Source organism: Heterostelium album, assembly GCF_000004825.1.
Source record: "Heterostelium album PN500 unplaced genomic scaffold PPL_scaffold1, whole genome shotgun sequence".
Classification (NCBI taxonomy): Eukaryota; Evosea; class Eumycetozoa; order Acytosteliales; family Acytosteliaceae; genus Heterostelium; species Heterostelium album.
In genome coordinates, this window is record NW_008805063.1 from 889297 (window position 1) to 912534 (window position 23238).

Sequence of the window (23238 nt, forward strand, 5' to 3'; positions counted from 1 at the left end):
GTTTGTGTGTGGGTGATCGATCAAAAGTGGGTACTTTCTCATCAATCTTATCAAAATGAAAAAAACCGATTTTATCAAAAAAAAAAAATCAGTGTAGGAGGGAAGATTTTTCAGCGAAAAGATTGATTTTTTAGAACAAAAAATTACAAGTATTTATTTTTGAAGTTCATTTGTAAATTATCTGTTAATAGTAAAAGATATTTGGTTGTTATAAAACAAACTAACAAAGAAGATTTAATTTAAAATGATTGAAAATATTTAAATAAAAATAAAAAAATAAAAAATTTAAGAAACAGGATTTTACATCACATTCACATAAGAATTTAATTCCTAAATTTCCTTAAAAATACATATAAATTATATTGTTTCAAACTGTTTATCTCTCTTTAAAAAAAGAGAAATAATTTTGCAAACACATAATTATTTCGATTTGTTTTTTTCATTTTTTTTTTTTTCATTTTTTTTTTTTTTGTTTTTTCATTTTCACATCTGTCAATGAACTCGTTTTAAATGATAAAAAATAAAAGAAAACAAGAAATAATAAACAATGATTAGTAGATGTTTTAGAGCAAATTTGTTGGCATACAATGCCAAACAGCTTCAAATTGCAAGATTCTATGTACAGAACAACAACAGTGGAAACACCAGTCAGCAAGATCTAGAGGAGAGCATGAGCGAAGAAAAGAGACGTCTTATGGAGGAGCTCGAGGAATTGGAAGCTCAATACAGCAAAGAACACGTTAATGAGAAGACTGGTGAAATCGGTGGACCAAAGGGTCCAGAGCCAACTCGTTTCGGAGACTGGGAAAGAAAAGGTAGAACCTCGGATTTTTAAATTTCATCCAACAAACATAACAAAAACACAACAACAAATGACATATCGATTCACAATCTAAAAATTTTAGCTCATTCATCATCATCATCGTTTTAAGGTCATTTTTGTAAATGAGTGACACTTATTAAATTATCTGTCACAATCAAATCAAATAAAATCAATCAAATAAATATATTTATGTAAATTAATAGATTCAATCATTATGTATGATGATTTTACAACAATTCATTAAAAATTGAACAACATTTATTTTTTTTTTTTGAAGGTCTTTTTTTTTTTTTTGGACAGACTTTTTAATTTTTTGATCATATGATTTTACTTTTAGATTATATTTTGATATCTAATAAATAGTTATAAAAAGATGATTAGAGGATTCGTTGGTGTGATAAATCATTCACAATCAAGTCAGAGATTCATTTTCAGTCAGGCTACATTAAATAGCCCAAGATTCTTTTGTTCTGTTGCATCCACAGGTATTTATCGAAATATTGTTTCATTCATTGTTGTAATTCATTATTTTTAACATACACTATCTATTGTTACAGTACCAAGAGATCAAAAGATTATTGTAGTTACCTCTGGTAAAGGTGGAACTGGAAAGGTAAGTTAAAATCTATCACACTAAATAGTCATGATCACAACAATACTTATCACTTTGTCTATAAATATACAGACAACTAGTAGTTCATCATTTTCATATGGTTTGGCAGAGAAAGGTTATAAAGTTTGTACAATCGATTTTGGTATGTTATTGCAACACCGAATAATGTCATACAACCTCGAAAATAATAATTTAACTCTAAAACATGTTTTCTAGATATTGGTTTAAGAAATTTAGATATTCATTTTGGTATGGAAAGAAGAGTTGTATTTGATTTCATTAATGTGTTGAATGGAGATTGTACATTGAGACAGGCATTGATCAAAGACAGAAAGAATCCAAATCTATATTTATTGGCTGCATCGCAAACCAAAGACAAGACAGCCTTGAAGATGGAGGCGGTCGAGAAGGTTTTAGACGAGTTGAGAGAGAATTTCGATTATATTGTTTGTGATTCGCCAGCAGGTATTGAGAGTGGAGCACACCATGCTATGTACTGGTCTGATAGTGGTAAATATTATACTAATTCACAACATTCAAAAATAAACTAATATCTAATCCATTAAAAAAAAAAAAATTATTTACAGCTATCATTTGTACAAACCCAGAGCTTTCTTCAGTACGTGATTCCGACAAGATGTTGGGTATTTTAGCTAGTAAATCAAAGCGTGCCCTCGAGGGTAAAGACCCAATCAAATTGAATCTCTTAATCACTCGTTATTCACCAGAGCGTGCTGAATCTGGTGGTATGCTTTCTGTAAAAGTAAGTTTTTTTTATCTTGCATGTTCAAATGATGATGATGATGATTGTTTATTTCTAGAAATAATATTGATGATTAATATTTTAAAATCAAAAATAAATATATAACAACAGGATATTCAAGAGAATTTAGGAATCAAATTACTTGGAGTAGTTCCAGAAAGCCAAGATATCTTATCTTGCACCAATCTTGGTAGACCTGTTATAACTTTGGACAAAAACTCTGATCCAGCCGAGGCATACCGTGATGTTGTCGATAGATTTTTAGGAGAGAACAAACCAATGCGTTTCACTGAACCAAAACCAACTGGACTTTTCTCCAAGATGTCAAAACTCTTTGGTTAAGTCATATAATTTAAGAGGATTTGATCATTAAAGCGTGCAATTCAACAAACCACTTATTCAAAATCAATGATCTTCATCCGCACAGTGTAATAAAAAAAGTATATCAAAAATAATAATAATAATCAAAGTTATAGAATTCTATAAATATCCAAATGATTATTTATAAATATTTTATTTGCAAAAAATATCTTCTTTAATGTCACATATAACCCTTCAAGAACATTGTAACCCTTGACTTTATTTGCAGGGGTACCAAATTTGGCTTTACTATTTTAATCAAATTTGTGGGTCCACACTTTTTTTTTACTAGTTTTTGTAAAGTCAAATTTTTCATTGTTTAATTTTGTTGTTCTTGAGTTTCAAAGATGAATGAAAAAACACTCTCAGTTTATAAAGATTGGTTTAATTGGATTTATAATTATAGGTTTTGATGGATGATTTTGATTAATGTGTAATACTGAAAATCTGTTGAGATTAAATTATTGCAATAATTTTTAAATTCCTGGAGAATAGAGTATTTTAAAGTTGTTTATACTAAATGTTTCTTAGGGATGAAGGTGTTAATGCCATATGAAATTATGATGTCGGAGTAGAGCAATTTAATTAATTCTATCTATAATTGATCTCAAAGTTCAAATTAACCGCTTAGATTTAAAAAAGTTTGAAATTTAAACAATTCCGAAGTAAATTCTCTTATTCAAAAATAAATATTTAAACCTTTTTGGAATCTTTAAATATATGGATTTTAAAATAATAATATATATGGATAACAAATAAAATAAATTTAAAATAGTAAAATAATAATAACATTTTAAAATTTATACAAATAAATATTTTTTAAAAAAAACTTTAAAATGGTTTTAAATAATAAATTTGAAGATGATGATCTTGAGTATTATCAAAAAGAGTCGGATATTAATAAAAATAATGATAACAGTAGTATTATAAATCACAATTCAATAATTAATATTGACATAGATAAAGAAGATCATTCACCAGAAATCTGTGATAAAAAAGAAAATCCAACTTTTGGATCGATTTTCGATCGCAGTTCTCCTTTATTCATTGACAAAGTATTAATTATTATGTTTACTTTAATTTTCAATATGGATTCCATTATGACATTTCCATTTGAACCACTGTTGTACACAAGATACGTTGAACATCATCATCCAGATTATACAAACACTCAGGTTGATAGTTTGGCCAGTAATCTAAAGTCGGTGGGTGATGCTCTACCCTTTGTTTGTGCTTTCTTTTCAGGACCCATCATTGGAACCATCTCCGACAGAATTGGAAGAAAACTAGTTTTGTATGCAATGATCTTCTTTGTTCTGATCGACCAGCTTTCCATGATTCTCTGTTACCAGGTATATTTGGTGTGGCCAATGTGGGTTACACACTTTTTCACTGGATTCTCCAATAATATCACTCCAATTATGTTTGCAGTTGCTGCTGATGTCACCTCGAAGGAGGAACGTTCCAAGTATCTTGCACTGGTAGGCATCACAATGGGTCTATCTTTGGCAATTTCACCATTGATAGGTGTCGCTCTCATTAGCTGGCATGTTATCTCAGTGGTGATTGTCGCCTTCTGTACAAACGTAGTAGGTCTATTTACCATTGTTTTCATGAAGGAAACCATTCACTATAGTGACTCGATTCCCATCACCAAAGAGCAAAGACAAGAAATGTCAGGAGCAACCAAGAAATCAAAGAATCCTTTCAAAGCCATTTACTACCTATTTAAATCAAGCCTCTATATTGGATTCTATGCCATTATATTCTTTTTGTTTTCTTTCACCGTGCAAGACTCGCAGAACACTGCATTTTTGTACAGCAATGTCAGATATGGCTGGGGTCCAACACAAGCCGGAATCATAACGTCAACGTTTGGCATTGGAGTCATGGTGTTCAGTGGTATCTGCAATGGCTTGTTGAAATACGTTAGCGACAGAGTTTTGGTTTGTTCCACCTTTATTGTCTCGGCGGTTCTACATGTCTTGTATGCATTCTCATTCAACCAATATATGTTTGGCGTCACACTGACTCTTGGATCGTCCAGTTTGATGCCTCTAACTCTGTTGCAGTCGATCGTGTCAAAGGCATCGCCATCGGATATGCAAGGTTTCATCTTGTCCGCTGTCAATTCGCTATGTTCCGTTGCTAGTTTCGTTGGTGCATTGACATCAGAGAATATCTTTGCATATTTCATCTCGAGTAAAGCACCATTTTACTTCCCAGGTATGCATTTCTGCATTAATGCCGGTATTATCCTTGTGACCTTCTTATTTTCGCTCTATGTAATGAAGAGATTCCCAGTTGGATGTCCTGACGAGAATTGTTCACAAGAAATACTATCCAATGTCGACGTCTCTAAAGTTGAGGACAGTGACACCGATCCATTATTGCCAAAAGATGTAATAATCAACTAATAATAAAACTATTTATTTCAATAAAATTAATTTTTTTTCATTAATTAAATAGATTGATTGATCATCAAATGATGTTGTTTTGACTTTGACACTAATATAGATAAAAATTTTAAAAAATTCTTTAATTTACTTTTTTTTCTTTTTACTATCTTAATATTTATTCTTTTATTTTGTTTTATAGTTAATTGTTAAGGTTTATATATAGGATGACAAAGAATAAGTATCAAAATGATACAAATAGTTTGAGTTTAGTTGTAGAGAATGAAGATAATCCAAAGATAAAAGCGAGTAAGTAAAGAGATTCTAAATTGAAGTCTGTTATAGACGATCTCTCTTACATACTCAATTATATTTAGTTTATGACTGTTATACTCAATTATATAATGAATATAATCAACCAAGGAATGGTATAAACAATCCTTCATTGCCATTCTTGAATGAAATTCAAAAGTCAGTGTCATACAAGTTAGCAAAACAATATCGAACAGAGTATACAAAGAGTAACTTTATACAGTCATATACAAAGAAAGGAAAAAGACAACATGATACAGATGAAGAGGAAGAAGAGGAAGAAGAAGAAGATGATCATGATGATGAAGAATATGAAATATATGAAGAAGAAGAAGAAGAGGAGGAGGAAGAGGAAGATGAAGATATAGCTAAACAAAAGAAACGTTCAAGTAGAAGTACAGGTAGTAATAAAAAGGAAGTTGATGGTATTGGTTTCAATGACAAAGGCAGTGCTGGTGATACTAAAGGTGAAGATCAAGATAGTCCTACTCGAAAGAAACAAAAGATAAACAATTCACTGATAGAAAATGAAGACAAGTTTGATTCATCAGTGGATGATAGTGAAGAGGAAGAAGATGAAGAGGAAGAAGATGAAGATGAAGATGACTATAGCTATGACGAAGAGGAGGATGAGTTCAATGAAGAACAATACGATGAAGAAAATGATTACAGTGGAAGCGAAGCATCTGATGATTCATTTATAAATGACAGCAATTACGATCCTCCACCAAATAAAAACAATTTTGTATTTCTAAAATCAAAGACATCGCTGGTACCGAGCGTAGAGCAAGCAATAGAAGAGAGTAGATATTGTAGACATCCACTGAGTACGATAAACATGGCAGAGATTAATGTATCTTCAAAGTGTGGCCCTGAAGTTTTATTAGCAATTGGTATGATCAATCACTTAATCATTCAATTCATTCAATTCATTCAATCACTTAATCATTCAATTCATTAATCAATATTTATTTATTTACATATAACTTTTGTTTAAACTTATTAATTAATGAAATTTGTTTTTTTTTTTATTTCCATTATTTTAATTTAGGTGTTATATATCAACAGTACCTCATTGATATTATTTCGAAAGTTGGAAAAAGTAACAACAACAATAATAATAACATCAACGACAGCTCTAAATAATAGTTTTATATTTATTTAGTAGTTGCAAATATTATAAATAGATGAATAATTTATATTATTTAGATAATCTTTGCAAATTTGTGGTGTTGGAACTAATAGTTTTTTGTTTTTAATTTGGAAAACTCAAAGGTGTGGAGTGTGTTACTGCAAATATGTTAATATTATTAAGAACGATGTTCTAATATTTACATCTATAATAACTATCTTTAGCATATTTACTCACTTTTTTTAAACGAAATACGCAAAAATATAAATATTTAAATCACATCGCCCAACACACAACACATTTCCACCAGTAACCACAAAATATAGAATTCAATAAATAAATGGTTGATGAATCTAATAAATAAAGCATTGAAATAATCCACACACATGTGTTCTTGGAATTTCACTTTTTTTAATATTACAGTATCAATTAACCAGCTATGGTAAGCACTACTATTTTTTTAAAATATCATTAAAATAAGTAATATTAATCTGTGGTGGGTAATTTATCACTCTCTATCTATGAATCTTTCCTTTCATAAAGCACCAACAACCACATTACTACCACGATTGAATACATTCAACAGCGACAACAGGATGACATCAAACACCCACACACCTTTTCAATCCATCTGTATTTATATTCACACTATTGCCAGTGACCATATCCAATGCCAAATGATTAAAATAGTTTGTTTGATTCAGTACCACAAATCGAAAAAGGACATAGAGTAATAGTAATGATATCTATTACTCTTTAAAGAATCAAGTTTGTTTTTCCTTCTATGTTCATCCTTCCTCTATTTATAAAAAGATTACAAAGTTTATTTTATTTTATTTTATTTTATTCTATTTCTATTTTGTTTATTGTTATTTATCACTTTCAATATTATTATTATTATTTATTCTATTTCTATTTTGTTAAATACTTTTTTTATATAATTATTATTTAATAGTTTGATATCATTTTTTTTTAATTTAAAAGTTATTGGATTAGTTATTATATCTTTTTTTATATTATTGAATAATAAAGAACAAAGAAAGTTTGCAGGAGTTCTTTGTTTTTTATTTTTCTGATTTTTATATTTATATTTATTTTTATAATAATATTTATTTTCATTTCTATTCATAATTATATTGATATTCATGTACAGTTATAGTTATTTACAATATTAATATATATATACTATTTATTATTTATTATTATTTATTATTTTGTCAAGTGGAAATTTGACTTTTTAATCATTATGAGTACACCAAATAAATCAATACAATCTTTGCCATTTGGCGGTAATAGAACCTCTCCATCTAAACTTACATCAAGCTATAAGCCACCTATTTCCAATGAAGAATCTCAGAATAAATATATGCATGGATATAAGACTTTAGAATGTAACACTGTTGCAAAGAAACAAGAATGTATTAAAGACAGAGATTGGTAAATATTTTATTATAAAAATCTTTGATTAAATAATATCTTAAAATAAATATTAATATTTATTTTTATTGTTTTTTTATAGCTTCTATTATCATAAGAATGAGGAAAAGAGAAGATGTCCCTATGATCAAAATAATAATATTGTTTACTCTCATTTGATTTGTCCAGAAAAATGTGGAAAACCAAATGTAAATATAAAATTACAATAACTTTGTTTAAATTATTTTTATTAATAACCTTTTTATTTATTTTAGTGTAAAAATTCACATAATGATGTGGAAGTTATGTACCATCCAGCTATTTATAAGACAAAGTTGTGTAATGACCATGCTAACAATAAGACTTGCAAGAAAGGAAGATGGTGTGCTTTTGCCCATGGCGAGTCGGATCTCAGAGTCGGAGTATCAGACAAATATAAATTCCAAGAGAATTCAAAGACTCCTGTCAAAGCCAAGAGTTCACCGACCTACAGTAATACTTCATCCTATTCAAAAGATAGTCTCGGCAGTGTCATCGATTTGAATTGGTTGTCCAACGGTCTTTCCAATGGCAACAGTAACGGTAGTTTTCATTCTCACTTTCTGTATTCGCCAAACAACAAACTGAATGAGCCACACATTGGTCACGGTGCCAACTCTATGTTTGGATACCAAGCCCCAACGGACCTTGTATCGATCAGTACTTTGAAATACTATCCAGAGCACTATGATCCAACTACTTTAAACAATTGTAATTTGGAGGTAAGTTCAACTAATATTTAATTTATATTTAATTAATGAAATATTAATATTTTTTTCTTTCTAATTTTTTAGAAAACTCTTCGTTTTGGAGTTTTGCGTGTTGATAAAACAAATCCATTGAATGCTTATCTTGATACTTCCAATATTCCCCAGGATCTACAATCATCTATCAGTATCGATCTAACACTAAATTCGTCGGACAGAATTGCTATCTTTGGTCTATACAACCGAAATCGTGCTTTAGATGGTGACTTTGTAGCTATCAGTAATATCATGCCTTCAAAGTTGGAGAGCTCTGGAGATTCCTACGAACATAATCTAGATAAGGAGATGGAGCAATTCCTGCCCATCACAGCGTCAATCAATGGTTGTAGCCAAGCACCTTCGCCTGCTCCTCACTCACTTACAGGAAGAGTAGTTTCAATTCTGAGCTCCAGTCATAAGCAATCGTACTGCTGTTTCTTCAAGAAACAAAAGGGTGACGTCACTTACTTCTCTACCTATGACAAGAAGATGGTTGGCATCATAGTCAAAGGAATCATTCGGGTGCCATCACCAAAGACTCTTTTTGAGATTCAGCTACAGCAGTGGCCAACTAACTATCCGCTTCCAATCGGCGAGATTACCCAGACCATCTCAAACTATGATGATGTAACTCAAATGATTCAAGTAGGTTTTCAAATTGTTATTGTTCTTTAATTAACATTATACTAATATATCATAATTTCTCTCTAGCTTCTTAAAACAGAAAATAAAATCATTGATAGTTTCCCTGCTCAAATGACTAATGAAGTTCAACTTTTGGGTTTAAAGTCACTCAATATCACCAATGCTCAAAAGAGAAAGGATTTAAGAAATTTGTTTTCTTTTTCAATTGGTGAAGCTATTCTTGATGAACAAACTGTTTTGTATTCATGTAACAAAGCTGCAAATGGAAATATCATAGTAAGTTTTTAATTATAAATTATAAAGATATATATATATTAATTATTGACTTTTTATTTTTTATTTTAGTTTTCTGTACATGTATCTGATGTAGCATTTTATATTAAACAGAAGAGCGTCTCGGATACTGAGGCAGCTTCTAAAGGTTTCAGTATTAATATGGGTAGTTTCTCATCGAAACTATTTCCACCGGATCTTTGCCAACTGTTAAGATTTGAACCAAGAAAGGATAGGTAAATTATTTTAAAATTACTTCAATTTATTATTATTTCAGTTACTAATCAATTGAATTGTTTATTATAGATGTGCGATTACGATTGAATGGGAATTTTCTTCAAATTTTACCATTGTTGAAACCTACATATATCAATCGATTGTTAACTCCAACTGTCACTTATCATATCGAGATATTTCAAACATATTCAATAATTCAAACAACGAATTATCTCAAGAATCGTCCCATTCAATCGAATTGGTTACTTCATTACGAGAGATGTTCAATGGTATTGAAAGTTTCTATGGAAAGTTCTCACAGCAGACTTTTAAAATCTTTCATTCCTACAAAAAGAACCATCTTTCGACTGAAGAATTGAACTATCATATCTTGGTTGAGCAAATCAAACTGATTGCAAACTACATCGCCAGCAACATCAAGGTGGATCAAGCTATCTACATGGCTTCGTGCAACCGAATACCTGAGCCTATGATCAATCAAATCAAGAAAGAAATAGAGAAATATGAATCTATATTCCCGAGCAACATCAACTTGGATCTATTGACACTTGGCGATCTCCTATCGTATGTGTCCAACCTGAACACCCAGAAATACTTTGTCTCAGAGATTGAAAAATCTGGTCATTTGGTGCGTTTCACTGGTGAGAAGGATCAAATGTTTCTCCAATTCCCTTACATGTTTGAAATTACCAATCCTCTCGAGTCTTATGTCGATCTGTTCAACCAGAGACTGGTTCTACGAGTTTTGAATAGTGACAAGATAGACTCCATTGATGACCTGCTGCCAAGTCCATTCAAGTCGCAGTCCAATCTTATCAGTCACTTGCAATCGAGCTACCAGAAGAAAGTCAAGGTGGAGCAAAAGTTTAACCACATCGAATTCAATCATCTAATGAAGTCTAGACCGTACGAAACTCAAGGTTTGTTGGTCAGTGTTGATTCTTCTGTCATTGGAATCTGGGTAGAGAAGCTCAATAAGACACTCTTCATAGATCTCAATCAAATCAGTGGTTGTCGTCATACTTGGATGTACTCTACCAACTCACTTTGGATCGGGTGGAATACCAAATATCTGGGAATCGATTGCACAGACTGTGTAAGAAAATCAATTTCCAATTCACAGGAATCTATTATTCCAGTGAATATTCATCAACAGGTGTCAAAGATAACATCATTCGGTCCGTCCAAACCAACTTCCATGCACTTGAAGCTCTTTGATCGTATTCAAATCCAAGTTGCAACCTTTGAATCTGCACCAACCAAGCAGGAGAACTATATTCAGTTCCTCTATGGTCTCAAGGATACAATTCCTTCATGCTTTGAGCACCTGCAACATCGTGAAACCTTCTTACATAACAAATATCCCATGGAAACAATCTCAAGACCAATAGACTCTGATATTACCTATGTTAACTACTGGAATACATTGGTTGATCTAAACTCTGTTCATGTAAGTATCTAATCAGTCAATCTTAAAGTATATTATAAACAATATTCTTAACTAATGATTAATTATTGTAGAAGAGTTTATCAAAGAGTTCATCGATTTTTGCATTCAATGTATCTATTTCATGGAGTAAGAAGAAAAAGAAGTATGTTGGTTCCTTCAGTATTCCACTCGACCACAACACCAGCAATGTTATGATAGCACGTGGTGATTTCCTATGCCTGAGATACACAAACGAAGAGAAGAGTAATTTATCGCTTCATACCCTCTTGACAAAGGCAAGCTATGATGAGAAGGCAGGAAAGATCTTGATCAAGTTCTCCATTAGATCTCCTAAGCTTACACAGAAATCATTTTCACTGGTAAGATAAATTGTGATCTATTTTAATAAATTTATATTCTCTTAATTTTTTTTTTAACTTTAGGAAATTATTCTAAGAGATAGTTTTAATAGATCTCTTAGTGAAGGAGTTCAGAATTTCCCAAACATTGATGAGGTCTTACGTATTCTTATCTTGGACCAGTATCCACTCAAACTATGTGGTGTAGTTCCAGAGAATCCAGTCGATCTCAACTCACTCGCGCTTCCTTTTACTCTTAGTGGTGAGCAATCCATAGCAATTCAAAATTGTATCCATAGTCCATTCACCATTATTGAAGGACCACCTGGCTCTTGGTAAGAAAATTACTTGTTATATTTTTTAATTATTTTTACTAATTTTTTTATTTTTAAAGTAAAACAACTATTGCATCTATAGTTTGTCAAGTTGCTATTGGTGATCAAGGAAACAATGGATTCATCTCTAAGATTTTACTTTGTGGTCCAAACGATTTTAGTGTAGATGAATCTCTGCGAAACTTGAAACAGTTATTCCCAGCCATCAAGGCTTTGAGAGTTTATGGAAATGATTTTTTGGAAGACGATGAAAATGGGTATTTATTATGTAATTAATTAATTTTAACTATTTATCTAACAATTTTTTTTTACTTCAGATATGTCATTACAGAAGATATCAAGAAGCTTTCTTTACAATATATGATCGAGAATCAAAAGAATAGTTCTCCAAACATGGCTAGCAGAGATCTAGAGGGAATCAGTATGTATTATTTACTTTAATTATTTATAACAATTTATTAATTAAATTATTAGTTTTAAATGAACATAAGGTTATATGTTGTACTTCAATTGTCTCAATTGAGAAGAGAATCTCTGATTTGAATATTCATTGGGTGGTCATTGATAATGCCAATGAAGAGTTTGAGCCTTCTACTCTGTGTGCTCTTAACAAAGCCAAACATGTTGTGTTGCTTGGTGATGTAATATCTGATTTTGAAAGTAAATTTCAGTTCATTAGATAAAAAAAAAAGTACATTTCTAACATTTCTTTGTTTTTATTTTTTATTTAAAGATACTCAAGTGTATATCAAGAATCCAACAATGAAGAAATGTTTTACTCGACCTTTGGCACATAGACTCACCAACATTGAACCAATGAAGCTCAAGTCTTTGTATAATATTCCAAATGTATTCTTTGAGCTACTCAACTCAAAGGAATTATCAAAGGTATTTTTTATTTATAATTATTTTTTTAACAATTCAAATTAATTAATATTTTATTTTTTCATTAGAATGATTATAAACCAATGCTTACTTTCTACAATATTCCTAAATCAGAGGAGAAACTAGATATCAAATCTTTTGACACTATTGAAGACAACCTACACACAAAGTTCTTTAATATTACTGAAATAACATTTGTAAGCTATTGTTAATTTGCTATTATATTTTTTAAATAATATTAATGTTTTAATTATTTAGATCAAGTTCTTGGTTAAGTATTTAATTAACCAGAAGAATATCGATGCCAAATCTATTGTTATTGTTTCACCATACAGCACTCAACGTTGGCTACTCAAAAGACATTTCTCTTCAACAGGTGGATTCGAAATCAAAGTTATGTCTCACCAAGAGGCTCAATACTCCAAGAAAGAATATGTCATAGTATCAATGGTTAGAACAAAAAAAATCGAAAATCTTGATATTTCGAATGAAGATCAATTTGTATGTATTTAATTTATTGTTTTATTGTTTTATGTAATATACACTAACATTTTTTATTATTTAGTTGAGAAATCTTTTACTTTCAACAACCAAAGGTGTACTATTTATTGGAAGCATTCATAGCCTCAAAGTTAGTCAACAATGGAGCTCATTTGCCACCAAGATTGAAAGTCTAGATATGATTCAGAATGTGGAAAACATCAACTCTAACCTCATATGTACTACAAAAGATTATGAATCTTTTACCAAACTCACCGTATTTGAAACCGTGGAATGTCCAAGACTGGACCAAATGAATAGTAATAAAGGTGAACTCTCAATCATTTCAGAGTTTTGGAAACAAAATTAAATAAATTAATACAATTTTAAAATATAATAATTATTTGCACTTCAAATAATCATCTGTTTAAAAATCAATCAAAGTCGGAAAATAAGCAAACCTGTGACATCACTTTCTTGTTTGGTTTTTTTTTTTCAGTTTTACAAAAAATCTCAACACGTTTAGACTCGATAAAAATTCATACCAGGGATTGAAAGATCTTAAAATTTTCGAGCTACAGTTTTTCTTTTTATAATTTTATTCAATACCAAGATTTAAATATTTTTCAAACCAGTTATCTTTTATTTTATAAATTTGCAAAATATATTATTCAACACATATACAATGAAAAAATTTGGATTATTTTTATTAGCCCTATTGGTTTGCTCATTCCTGGTTGAATCGATTCAAGGAGACAAAGAAGCTGACAGAAAGAGAGAAGAAGAGGAAAGACGTATCAGATGTCAATGTTGTAGAGACACTGCAGTTGCCTTCAAGAAATTATCCAAGAAAAAGAATCTTCCTTGGGGAGAATCTCAAATTGCTCAAACTTTGGTTGCTGCCTACAGTCTGGAGAAGGACCCATTCACAAGAGACACATGTATCTACGTTACCAAAACCTTTGGTCACTACTTTGTGGTTGAATGCTTCCAAAAGGAGAAATTACCTGAAGAAGTTTGTGCTGGATTGGGATACTGTAAATAAAATCGATCCAATCATCAATCGACTCGAAATACATATTAACATTTTGAAATAAAGAAAAAACCAAAATTTGTTAAACACCAAAATCGTAAAAATATGTTGTAATAAAATGTCAATCATTATTGCTATATTAAAGTATATAATATATATGTATTATATTTATTGATTATTTACAATGAAAGTAGGATTAAAAAGAGCAATGGGAATGTAAAACTCCTCTTTCAAACTTTGTACCGATGAGATAAAGAATTGGTATCTCTCTTTTCTGGTTGGTGGATTGGAATTCTTGATATTCTGCTTCAAATGAGCATCATATATCTTGAACAATCTACTCATAATTTCTTTTTGCTTCGAATAGGGTATAAATAATACATTACAAATTGGTTTACTCCTATATTGATTTAAATGTTAAACAAAGAGTTAGTGATATAATAACATTTAGTAAAAAGTATGTTATTTGTGATTTTACCTTAATATAAATATTGGGAGTTGTGATAGATCGACAATATCATTGTAGGCAAAGATAAATACAGGGAAATGAATGGAGTCATCGAAACTCTCAAGGAAATGAACGACACCCGATGTCTTATTGGTGGCCACATCGAAAAAGTCGAGATACTTGTATTTCTTCTTGGCGACCGCTGGTTTGACACCCAACTTTATCAATGGCGAGAGATATGGTTGATTTTCATTTGATACTCTTGTTGTTGTTTTCTTTAAGATGTTTAATTAAATATTAATAAATGAATTGATATCGATTTGTAAAGAGAATTCAATGAAAACTTACATTTATAGTTGTATACAAGTTATATAATATAGACTTAACTTGTTGATCTTTTTTCACTGGATCATTGTAGTGTGATTTGTCAATGACAGAGTTACAGCAACTGATAAAACATGGTATGATACCGTTCTCTTGATTCTCTGGGTCACTTATGTCTATGTAGTTGGTACGCATTAAATCGTAGAGTGTCAGGTATCTGACCATGAAGTCGGGTATGATCAATTCCCATGGGAACACTTGTAGACTCTTTGAACAAATAAAGATCAGTGGAGTGGTTGAGATATTGGTGGTCGGCATGGTGCTTGTAGTGGCATCTTTGTTGGAACCAAAGAATACAAATGTCTTGCTTTGTTTCTTAGAGGACGATGATGCCGATGGTTTAATGCTGTTGGAGTCTGGCTTCTCGGTTGGAAGAATCTCAAAGAGCGATGAGAATGTGGTGTGCTTGAGTTCGGTGATGATCTTCTTGCGGTCGACCTCCTCTTGTATCGAGTCTTTCGATGGAACAAGCGAAAGAAGTGGCAGGAACGATGAAAGTATCTCTGGTGTGAATGTGATGGCTTGGTCATTGGTTGGTGCCGACTTGCTGGTGGTTTGTTGATCCAAGTTGGTCTGTGACTTTTTCTCTTCACCGTTGTTGACAAACAGTGAGAGTTGCAATGGATTCTGCTCGGAACATTCACGCATCTCACGGTGGGAGAACACCTTGCAGATCTGGTATGAGAGTTGGTCGAAAGATACATATGCTTTGGCATAGGCAGGATCATCACTTTTAATCATACGCTTGGTGAACGAGATAAGTGAGAGTTGTTGATGAGAATATACCTTACGAGGAGTGGATGAACCGACGGACATGGAACGACCGTGGATGTCTTGATTGTGTTGCTGTTGGTTGGCATGGGTGATGTTGATGGTTGGTAGATTTGGTTGAGTGTTTATGTGTTGGTGATGAACAGCATGCTGGTGGTGATTGTTGATATGGATCGGTGGTGAAGTCGAGTGGAGAGTTGGGGTGTGAGGATGATGATGATGATCTTGTTTGTCGGCGGCACGTTCCTGAGGGGGCGAGTCTGAACCAGAGCTGTGGGTGTCTTCATCGGTACCTGGCACACCGATAGTGGAATTCAAGAAAGAGATCAACTCATTATGGAAGTTTGGTGTTTTTTCAATAAACTTTGGTGTGGATTTGAACGAGTTGTTGGCAGCTCTGCTGAAGGATCCAAAGAAACTCTTCTTCTTGGAGTCGGAGCTATCCACTGCCCAGTATGGCTTGTTGCACAAGAACAGCAAGAGCTTCTCAAGAGTGATCAATGGACTGACAACAAATGAGACTTTTTCATTGGCGTTGGACAAGAGATAGATCTCGAGATACAACATGTTGGTGGGTGGTGGCATTGGAGTCAACTCCTCAAGTCCACCGATACGGTTGAATCTCTTGCGACCTGTATGTGGAACGTAGTGGATAAAGTAGTTGTCGACCTGCAGTGAATAAACCAACTTTTGAAGAGATGCATTGATTTTTGCTTGTGCTGCAGAGAAGGAGAGTTCCTCATATTTCGAAGAAAGATTACGAACTGTTCCCCAATTGTTGGCGTTACCACTGCTGCTGCCACTGTTGGCTCCAGCGTTTGAAGGAGTGCGTGTACGACCGGAATCTGTAGTGCTGCTAGTATTTCCATTGGCAATTGCATTTAGATTCATCTTTGTTTGTGATCTAAAGAGTGATCCCAAACTGTTGGAACTCTGAAGTGGAACTGGATAGTTGGTTGGACTACCAGCATGCTGATTGGCCAAATGATTCTTGTAGGACAATTGAATCTTTAGTATCTGCTTAATGGTGACTTTACTACGAGTACACAACTCTTCCTGTGTAATCTTTCCAATTGAGTATTTTCGAATTTCGTTGCTAATGGCATGTAGGGATCCCCAGATCTTCTCTCCTACTTCATCGCCAGTGTTTACTGACTTCTCCTCATCCTTTGTCTTCTCATTGAATGTCAATGTCGATAGCTTGTTCTCTCCGTCGGCACCTGTGCTGTTGCTGCCGTTGTTGTGGTTGGGAGTTGGAATGTTATCCATTGACAGTGCGCCAGTCATCTCTGTCTTTCTCTTAAAGTTTCTTCCGAGAGTGTAGGATTTACCGAGATATGGCATGTAGATCTTTGAAATCTGTGGATTCGACTCATAGGATAATGGTTTGTTCAACTCGATATTACGCTTCTTGGCTTGCGAGATATCGATCTCCAAAGAGAGATAACTATCGACCAACATGAGATTCTTATTAATGAAATCTTGGTCAAATGCAAACAGGAAACGAATCATACGCTTGCAAGTGCTGAACAACTTTTTCAAGAAGAAGAGCGGTGCACTCTTTCCAATGAGGTGAGGTCCGTCACAAAACATGGTAAAGTAAAGATTACGACACTCTGTCCAATAGGAAATGGCAAGATCTCGATCACCCTGGAGATATCTGAGCTCTGCCATATTCATATAGTTTCTAAGAAGTTGAATTACATTGCATGTATCGATATTGATATCCATAGCAAGAATAGCTGGATTCTCAATGATCTCAAAGGAGATGTAAAACTCTTTGAGTTCAACCATTGGTGGAGATCCAGGTGGTTTAGCTGGTTCTTCTTTCTTCTTGTTTCGCTTGTTCTTGTCGTCCTGATAGAGTTCACCGTCTTTCTGAATGAAACGAGACGGTGTGAAATGAGGAAGACGTGCAACATCGTCGAATTGATAGTGAAGCAAAGCAACCGGTCCAAACACACGATCCAAATAGGTCTCTGCAATACGACTGACTGTCTTTTGAATACGAACGTCGTCACCAATCGATTTGAAATAGTTGTAGGCACGTTTGAAACTTGCAATTCCTTCCTGCATGAGATCGCCAGTGCAGGTGTAGGTGGTCGTTGGTTGATTGACATCGACAAACTCTTTCCACTCTTCAGAGGTTGGCTTCAAAGTGGTTGGGAATGTAATGAGTGTTGCATTGGAGAACGACACCAACTTTTGGAAGATCTTTCCACGCAAGTAGAAATATTGTCCACGAGCATTCAGTGAGCTTGCCGGACAGATCTCGATGGCACACTCAATGCAAATCAATGCCTCTGAGAATTTGTTGGCATGCAAATAGTTGATACAGTTAAACTCCCAGTATTTCAGATTGCGTTCATTCTTGTTGTTTCCGCTGCCACCTGCTGAGCTGTGGAACGATGCCTTGGGTGTGGCCGAGGTTCTCAGAGGATTGTTTCTGTTGGCGGCGCCAGAGAGATTGGTGGTGCTTGTCGACTCTTCGTTCTCCAGTTGATTCAGCGCAGCAGTGCAGTGGTCGTACCACTCCAATTTGGTGTAAGCTTTAGCCAGCAGGAACAGCAGTGAGTTCAACTTTCCATGTGGCAACTGGTGTTTACGCATGGTAGTCAAAAGCTCGAGTCCCTTCTCAAAGTGATAGCTCTCCAGATAGAGATTGGCAAGTTTCAAGTGCAGTTGGAAAAAGATTGGATTATCGAATTTCGGTGATTCTAACTTGTTGAGTGACAGTGCACTCTCGTGGATTGGCGAACTGGATTTCTGGAGAATGAGGAAGACAACCTTGAGATACTCCTCCGATTGTTTGTAGCATCCTTTCTCCCAGTAGAGTGTCGAGATTACATCGCAAATATATATGATTTCATTGGTTTTCGATTGGGGGTCGTCTTCCAGGTAGTTGTTGAGAATCTGTTTGTAGTAGTAGATGGCCGAGTTGATATCGTCGTTCTCTCTCGCCAGCGCAGCAACTCTTCTCAGTAGAGTGTTGTATTCTTTCTTCTTACGAATGTTATAGACGAGCAAAGCATTGTCAAATGAAACGATTGCATATTGATATTTGTAGTTATCAAGTAGAACACCTGCATATCCAATCGAGGCATTCGCTGACAACTCTGACAGAACGAGTGGCAGTCCGACTACCGGTTGTTTACACTTATCGATAATATATAGACATTCAAAGAAGAATTTCTCTGCTAGAACTAAATCACCTGTATCCACTGCGTGCAAACCAAGTGCGTATGCTGCTTTTGCCTTGAGAAAAGTGGTCGGAATCTCAAGGTAGAGGTCGGTCAGGAGCTTCATACGATGATTGGCATCGAGAAGATCTGCCATCTGCGAATTTACATTGACATCCAAGTATGGCTCACCCAAACGTTTAGTTGTCAATGGTGAAATACCATTCAAATGGAAGTGAATATCAATCAATGCTCGAACCATTGCATTCTTTGTACCGATTTCCAGAAACTCTTTCGATGATGTCGATGACTTGTTATTGTTACTGCTGCTGCTGTTGTTGTTGCTGTTGATGTTGAGAGTGTTTGCTTCTTGTTGTTGACGAATACGACATTGTTGATAGATTCTAAGGAATACATTTAGTGGATTGATCTTCTCCTCTTCGTTTCCAGAGAATTCGTCGGGACGCGTACGCAACTCTGGTTCTTCGTCGGAATCAGTGTAGTCAGAGTTGGAGTCGTTGTCAGAATCGTCTCTGGACTTGTGGTGAAGATGATGCGAATAGGTCTCGGCAACCAATAGATCGACATGTGGCGAGTTTGTGACGGATATGTTTCGCAGTCCGTGGAACATGTGCTTGAACGATGCATCTTCCTCGGGCTTCCACAGCTTGGCAGCCAGATACAACATCTGCAATGCATAGTGATAGGTTGCATCCTTCTCGTCGATCTCGATGGACAATCGATTCTTTCCACCGAGTGGCGATGAATGCTGGGTTCCAAGTTTGGCGCGCGACGACGACATTGGCGACGCGGTTCCGCTGTCGCGCAGATCCAAAAAGAACGCCTGTATCGTCTCCCAACACTGTTCGTCGTGACCAAATATATGCATGGTATAACAGAATTCCAAATTCAACTGTGCCCACTTCTTTGTGTTTTTCTTGTACTTTGAGGTTCCCAGTGCAAAGTCGTTGCGCAGCTCCTCGAGCGACGCCTTCTGGGGAAGCACGCGCAGTGCTCTGTCCTCGCCGTTGAGATGTTTGACGATCAGGCTTGACAGCCACTTGGAGAGTGCTTCTTCGTGTAGGAACAAATGTCCCTCGGGTGTAGTTAGAGAGTAGAGATACGATGGCTTCGGGTACTTTACAATTTCGAATGTCTGGTTGTTGATGCTCTCGATCAGTTTGTAGTGTGACGGCATACGATCTTTGTTGGGCGCGACAGACGGCGACTGTCCGGCGAGCTGGAGAATCGGACGACTGTCTTCCTCGGCGTCCAAGCCAAGCTCTGCATCCCAGTCCTCTTCCTCCTCCGATTCGAAATCCTTGATTGTCGACGCGTCTTCGTTTGCCTTGTTAGTAGCCAGTGCAGTGGCGATGCTCTGGTTCTGGTTGGCAAACATCAGAAGCGCGCGATTGATATCCCCATACAATAATATACACTCATTCTCCAGCGATCGATCATTAATAGCGCCGCGCTTCAGTGAACTATATGCCTTTTTGATAAACTGCAGCGCCAGATCAAACTCATTCAGAATCTTTAGGGTCTTGCCCATCTGCAGACAAGCCGACGCCATCCCACTCCAGTCGCCAATCTTGGCAATGTCGACGCCACAATCCTTGGAGTGCTGGTGAGCGGCGGTGTTTGTGCACTGTGCAAAAAGTATAGACCGTAGAAGATTCTCAAAGAACTTGGTTGCGTAGATCGGTGTCTCCGTGGTCTGGTAGCAGACACCGAGTTCCAAGTTGATCTTTTGGTAGATAGCAGTGAATCGCTTCAGATCGCTCTGACTGATGTCCAACGCTTTCTTTAGATACTCTGTCGTATTGAATATGTTTGCCATTGCCTTTGATGTTACACCCAACTGATACAACAGATTCAACTCGTGCTCATCGTTGTTCTCGTCGATCGGTGTATCGAAATCGTCTTTGTACTCTTGCAGTATCTTGTTTGCCGTTGTGAAGTGATTCGAAGCATTCAGTGTCTGTTGATTCTGCTGATAGATCATACCCAACTCGTAATACTTTTTCGACAACTCCAACTTTGATTCCTTCAAACTTGCATTCTCTATCAATTGCAATTGATTGTCTATTTTCTTTTTCAATTCAGATTCTATAGAAGATAATTAGTGATTAATAAACCTAAATAAATAATTAACGAAATCTATCTGCTCTTTCATACCTGAACATATCTTTAAACTATTGATTGGTGGTGTTTTTGATTCTACAATTTGTTTATCACTTAAATCTACATCATTTCCAACTTGTTTTTTTTTTGTTTTTGATAACACAATAAAGTTAATAATGTGTGTTAATAAACAATAAATATTGAACAACAAACATACAATTTAAAAGTTGGAATAACTCATGTATTGAATTTGAAAGTTTGGCATCGCTAACTAATACGGATGGACCAGATCTTGCTCTTGTTAATATATTTCCTGCTGGTGTAAGTAATGATTTGTTGTTTGTTGATTCTGACTCTGAACTATCGTTGAAAAGAAAATCGTCGTCCCACTCTGCTTTGGTAGTAGGATCCGCTCTAATACCTAAAATCTTCATTTGTGGAGCTCCACCACCACCACCACTTGTTGGACTTGCTGTTAAACTACTACTCATATTGCTACTATTATTGTTGTTGTTGTTATTGTTATTGTTGTTATTATTTCCATTTAATAAACCAGCTAATGGACCTACACCACCACCACCTGCACCACTTGAAATACCGAAATCAGAATCCCAATCTTCATCTTCGTCTTCCTCTGCCTTACGATTTTCAAGGATCGATTTCGAGGGTGACGATGTTTTTGCCCAGTCGTCATCGTCGTCATCGTCGTCGAACCCACTGAAATCGCTATTACCACCGTTGAACATCGGTGGTGTATTGGCACCGCCGACACTAGGTGTGTTGCTGCTGTTATTATTATTATTATTGTTGTTGTTGTTGCCATTGTTATTGTTATTACTATTACTATTTAGTGAATTCGATGAGTTTGAAGGACTTCCTGCTACCAACTGGTGCGATGACTTCTTCTTTGAGAGATGTCCAATCGTCAGTTTTCTCTGTAATGAATTATTGATGTTTGGTTCGATTCCGAAATCGGAATCCCAATCTTCATCATCATCTGCACCTGCCATTCTATTCTATTCTATCTGTATTTGTATATTACTATCTATCCTATCTTATCTATCTAAATCTTTAAAATTTATAATAATTTTATATTTTATTTTATTAGTTTAGATTTTAACAATAAGCAAGCAGTATGTGTATATTATTATTATTATTTTTATATTATTTTGTTTGTTTGTTTGTTTTGCTGTTGTTGTTATTGAAATGTAAATTATTATAATCAAACTATATTTGATTTTGTGGTGGTTATTATTTTGTGGAGTGAATGGAAGTTGAAATTTGAAAATATAAATAATAATAATAAATGGAATTTGTGTTTTTAATATATATATTGACTATTGATATAAAAATCAATTCATTTATTCATTTCATCAATCAATACGATATTATTATTAATATTGTTATGGACTGACTGACTGACTGAAAATTAAATTTAAAATATGAGTTTGAGTTTGTTAAGAGAATGAAAGAGTGTGTCTAGTATTATTAATATGTTTACTTTCTATCTAATTATTTATCTAATTTTCAGTTGTTGTGTTGTTGTTATTGTGTGTGTGTGTGTGTGTGTTGAGTTGATTGATTTGTTATGTATGTGTGACTTTGATTGACCAGAATAGACTGATTGAAATGAACAAACTAACATAAGAATTTGAAAAAAAAAATTAAAAATTAAAAATTATAAAAAAAAAAACAAAAAAAAAAAAAATCACATAAACAATGTGAAACTTAAGTAGGGATAAGATGGCAGGATATAAATAATGATAATAATGGTGTGATTTCTATTGTGTTGTGTGAGATATGTGTTGTGTTGTGTTGTTCTGTGTTATTTGTCGTGCATTCACCATCACCACTTAAGTTTTATTTGTATTATTTTTTTTTTGTGTTTTACTTCAAGATTATTGTGGGTGGGTGGGTTGTTTAATGGTTTGAAATCTATACTAAAGGGAATTTAAATATTAAACATGGATTATCTTGTTTAAATTTTTTAAAATTCAATTATTTTTTAAAACTGACGAAAGAATATTGAATATTAAGAGATAATTAATTATATAAG

General features: G+C 34.1%; 7 protein-coding genes across 7 annotated transcripts; 5 read left to right on the plus strand and 2 right to left on the minus strand.

Moving 5' to 3' along the window:
• Nucleotides 1–547: 547 nt before the first annotated feature.
• Nucleotides 548–835, plus strand: PPL_00420 (succinate dehydrogenase assembly factor 4; the record flags this gene model as incomplete). Its single annotated transcript, XM_020571450.1, has 1 exon — nt 548–835. The coding sequence occupies one exon, from the start codon at nt 548–550 to the stop codon at nt 833–835; it is 288 nt and encodes a 95-aa protein (XP_020438724.1).
• Nucleotides 836–1196: 361 nt separating this feature from the next.
• On the plus strand, nt 1197–2541 carry PPL_00421 (uncharacterized protein; the record flags this gene model as incomplete). The annotated part of the gene is made up of 6 exons (XM_020571451.1): nt 1197–1308; nt 1381–1436; nt 1509–1578; nt 1653–1946; nt 2024–2199; nt 2311–2541. The coding sequence occupies 6 exons, from the start codon at nt 1197–1199 to the stop codon at nt 2539–2541; spliced, it is 939 nt and encodes a 312-aa protein (XP_020438725.1).
• Nucleotides 2542–3395: 854 nt separating this feature from the next.
• Nucleotides 3396–5037, plus strand: PPL_00422 (uncharacterized protein; the record flags this gene model as incomplete). The annotated part of the gene is made up of 4 exons (XM_020571452.1): nt 3396–3614; nt 3912–4505; nt 4632–4961; nt 5029–5037. The coding sequence occupies 4 exons, from the start codon at nt 3396–3398 to the stop codon at nt 5035–5037; spliced, it is 1152 nt and encodes a 383-aa protein (XP_020438726.1).
• Nucleotides 5038–5182: 145 nt separating this feature from the next.
• PPL_00423 (uncharacterized protein) lies at nt 5183–13613 on the plus strand (the record flags this gene model as incomplete). Its single annotated transcript, XM_020571453.1, has 23 exons — nt 5183–5264; nt 5333–6160; nt 6319–6369; nt 6823–6841; nt 7090–7129; nt 7622–7836; nt 7919–8024; nt 8091–8576; nt 8649–8990; nt 9156–9245; nt 9312–9521; nt 9591–9754; nt 9825–10433; nt 10659–11205; nt 11277–11564; nt 11628–11878; nt 11938–12135; nt 12196–12299; nt 12353–12538; nt 12612–12766; nt 12832–12960; nt 13055–13264; nt 13329–13613. 23 exons carry the CDS (start codon nt 5183–5185, stop codon nt 13611–13613), a joined length of 5595 nt encoding a protein of 1864 aa, XP_020438727.1.
• Nucleotides 13614–13928: 315 nt separating this feature from the next.
• PPL_00424 (uncharacterized protein) lies at nt 13929–14288 on the plus strand (the record flags this gene model as incomplete). Its single annotated transcript, XM_020571454.1, has 1 exon — nt 13929–14288. One exon carries the CDS (start codon nt 13929–13931, stop codon nt 14286–14288), a length of 360 nt encoding a protein of 119 aa, XP_020438728.1.
• A 156-nt stretch (nt 14289–14444) lies between these two features.
• PPL_00425 (uncharacterized protein) lies at nt 14445–19689 on the minus strand (the record flags this gene model as incomplete). Its single annotated transcript, XM_020571455.1, has 4 exons — nt 14445–14676; nt 14755–14999; nt 15073–18365; nt 18888–19689. 4 exons carry the CDS (start codon nt 19687–19689, stop codon nt 14445–14447), a joined length of 4572 nt encoding a protein of 1523 aa, XP_020438729.1.
• A 1255-nt stretch (nt 19690–20944) lies between these two features.
• PPL_00426 (uncharacterized protein) lies at nt 20945–22192 on the minus strand (the record flags this gene model as incomplete). Its single annotated transcript, XM_020571456.1, has 3 exons — nt 20945–21150; nt 21237–21317; nt 21400–22192. The coding sequence occupies 3 exons, from the start codon at nt 22190–22192 to the stop codon at nt 20945–20947; spliced, it is 1080 nt and encodes a 359-aa protein (XP_020438730.1).
• Between the last annotated feature and the right edge of the window lie 1046 nt (nt 22193–23238).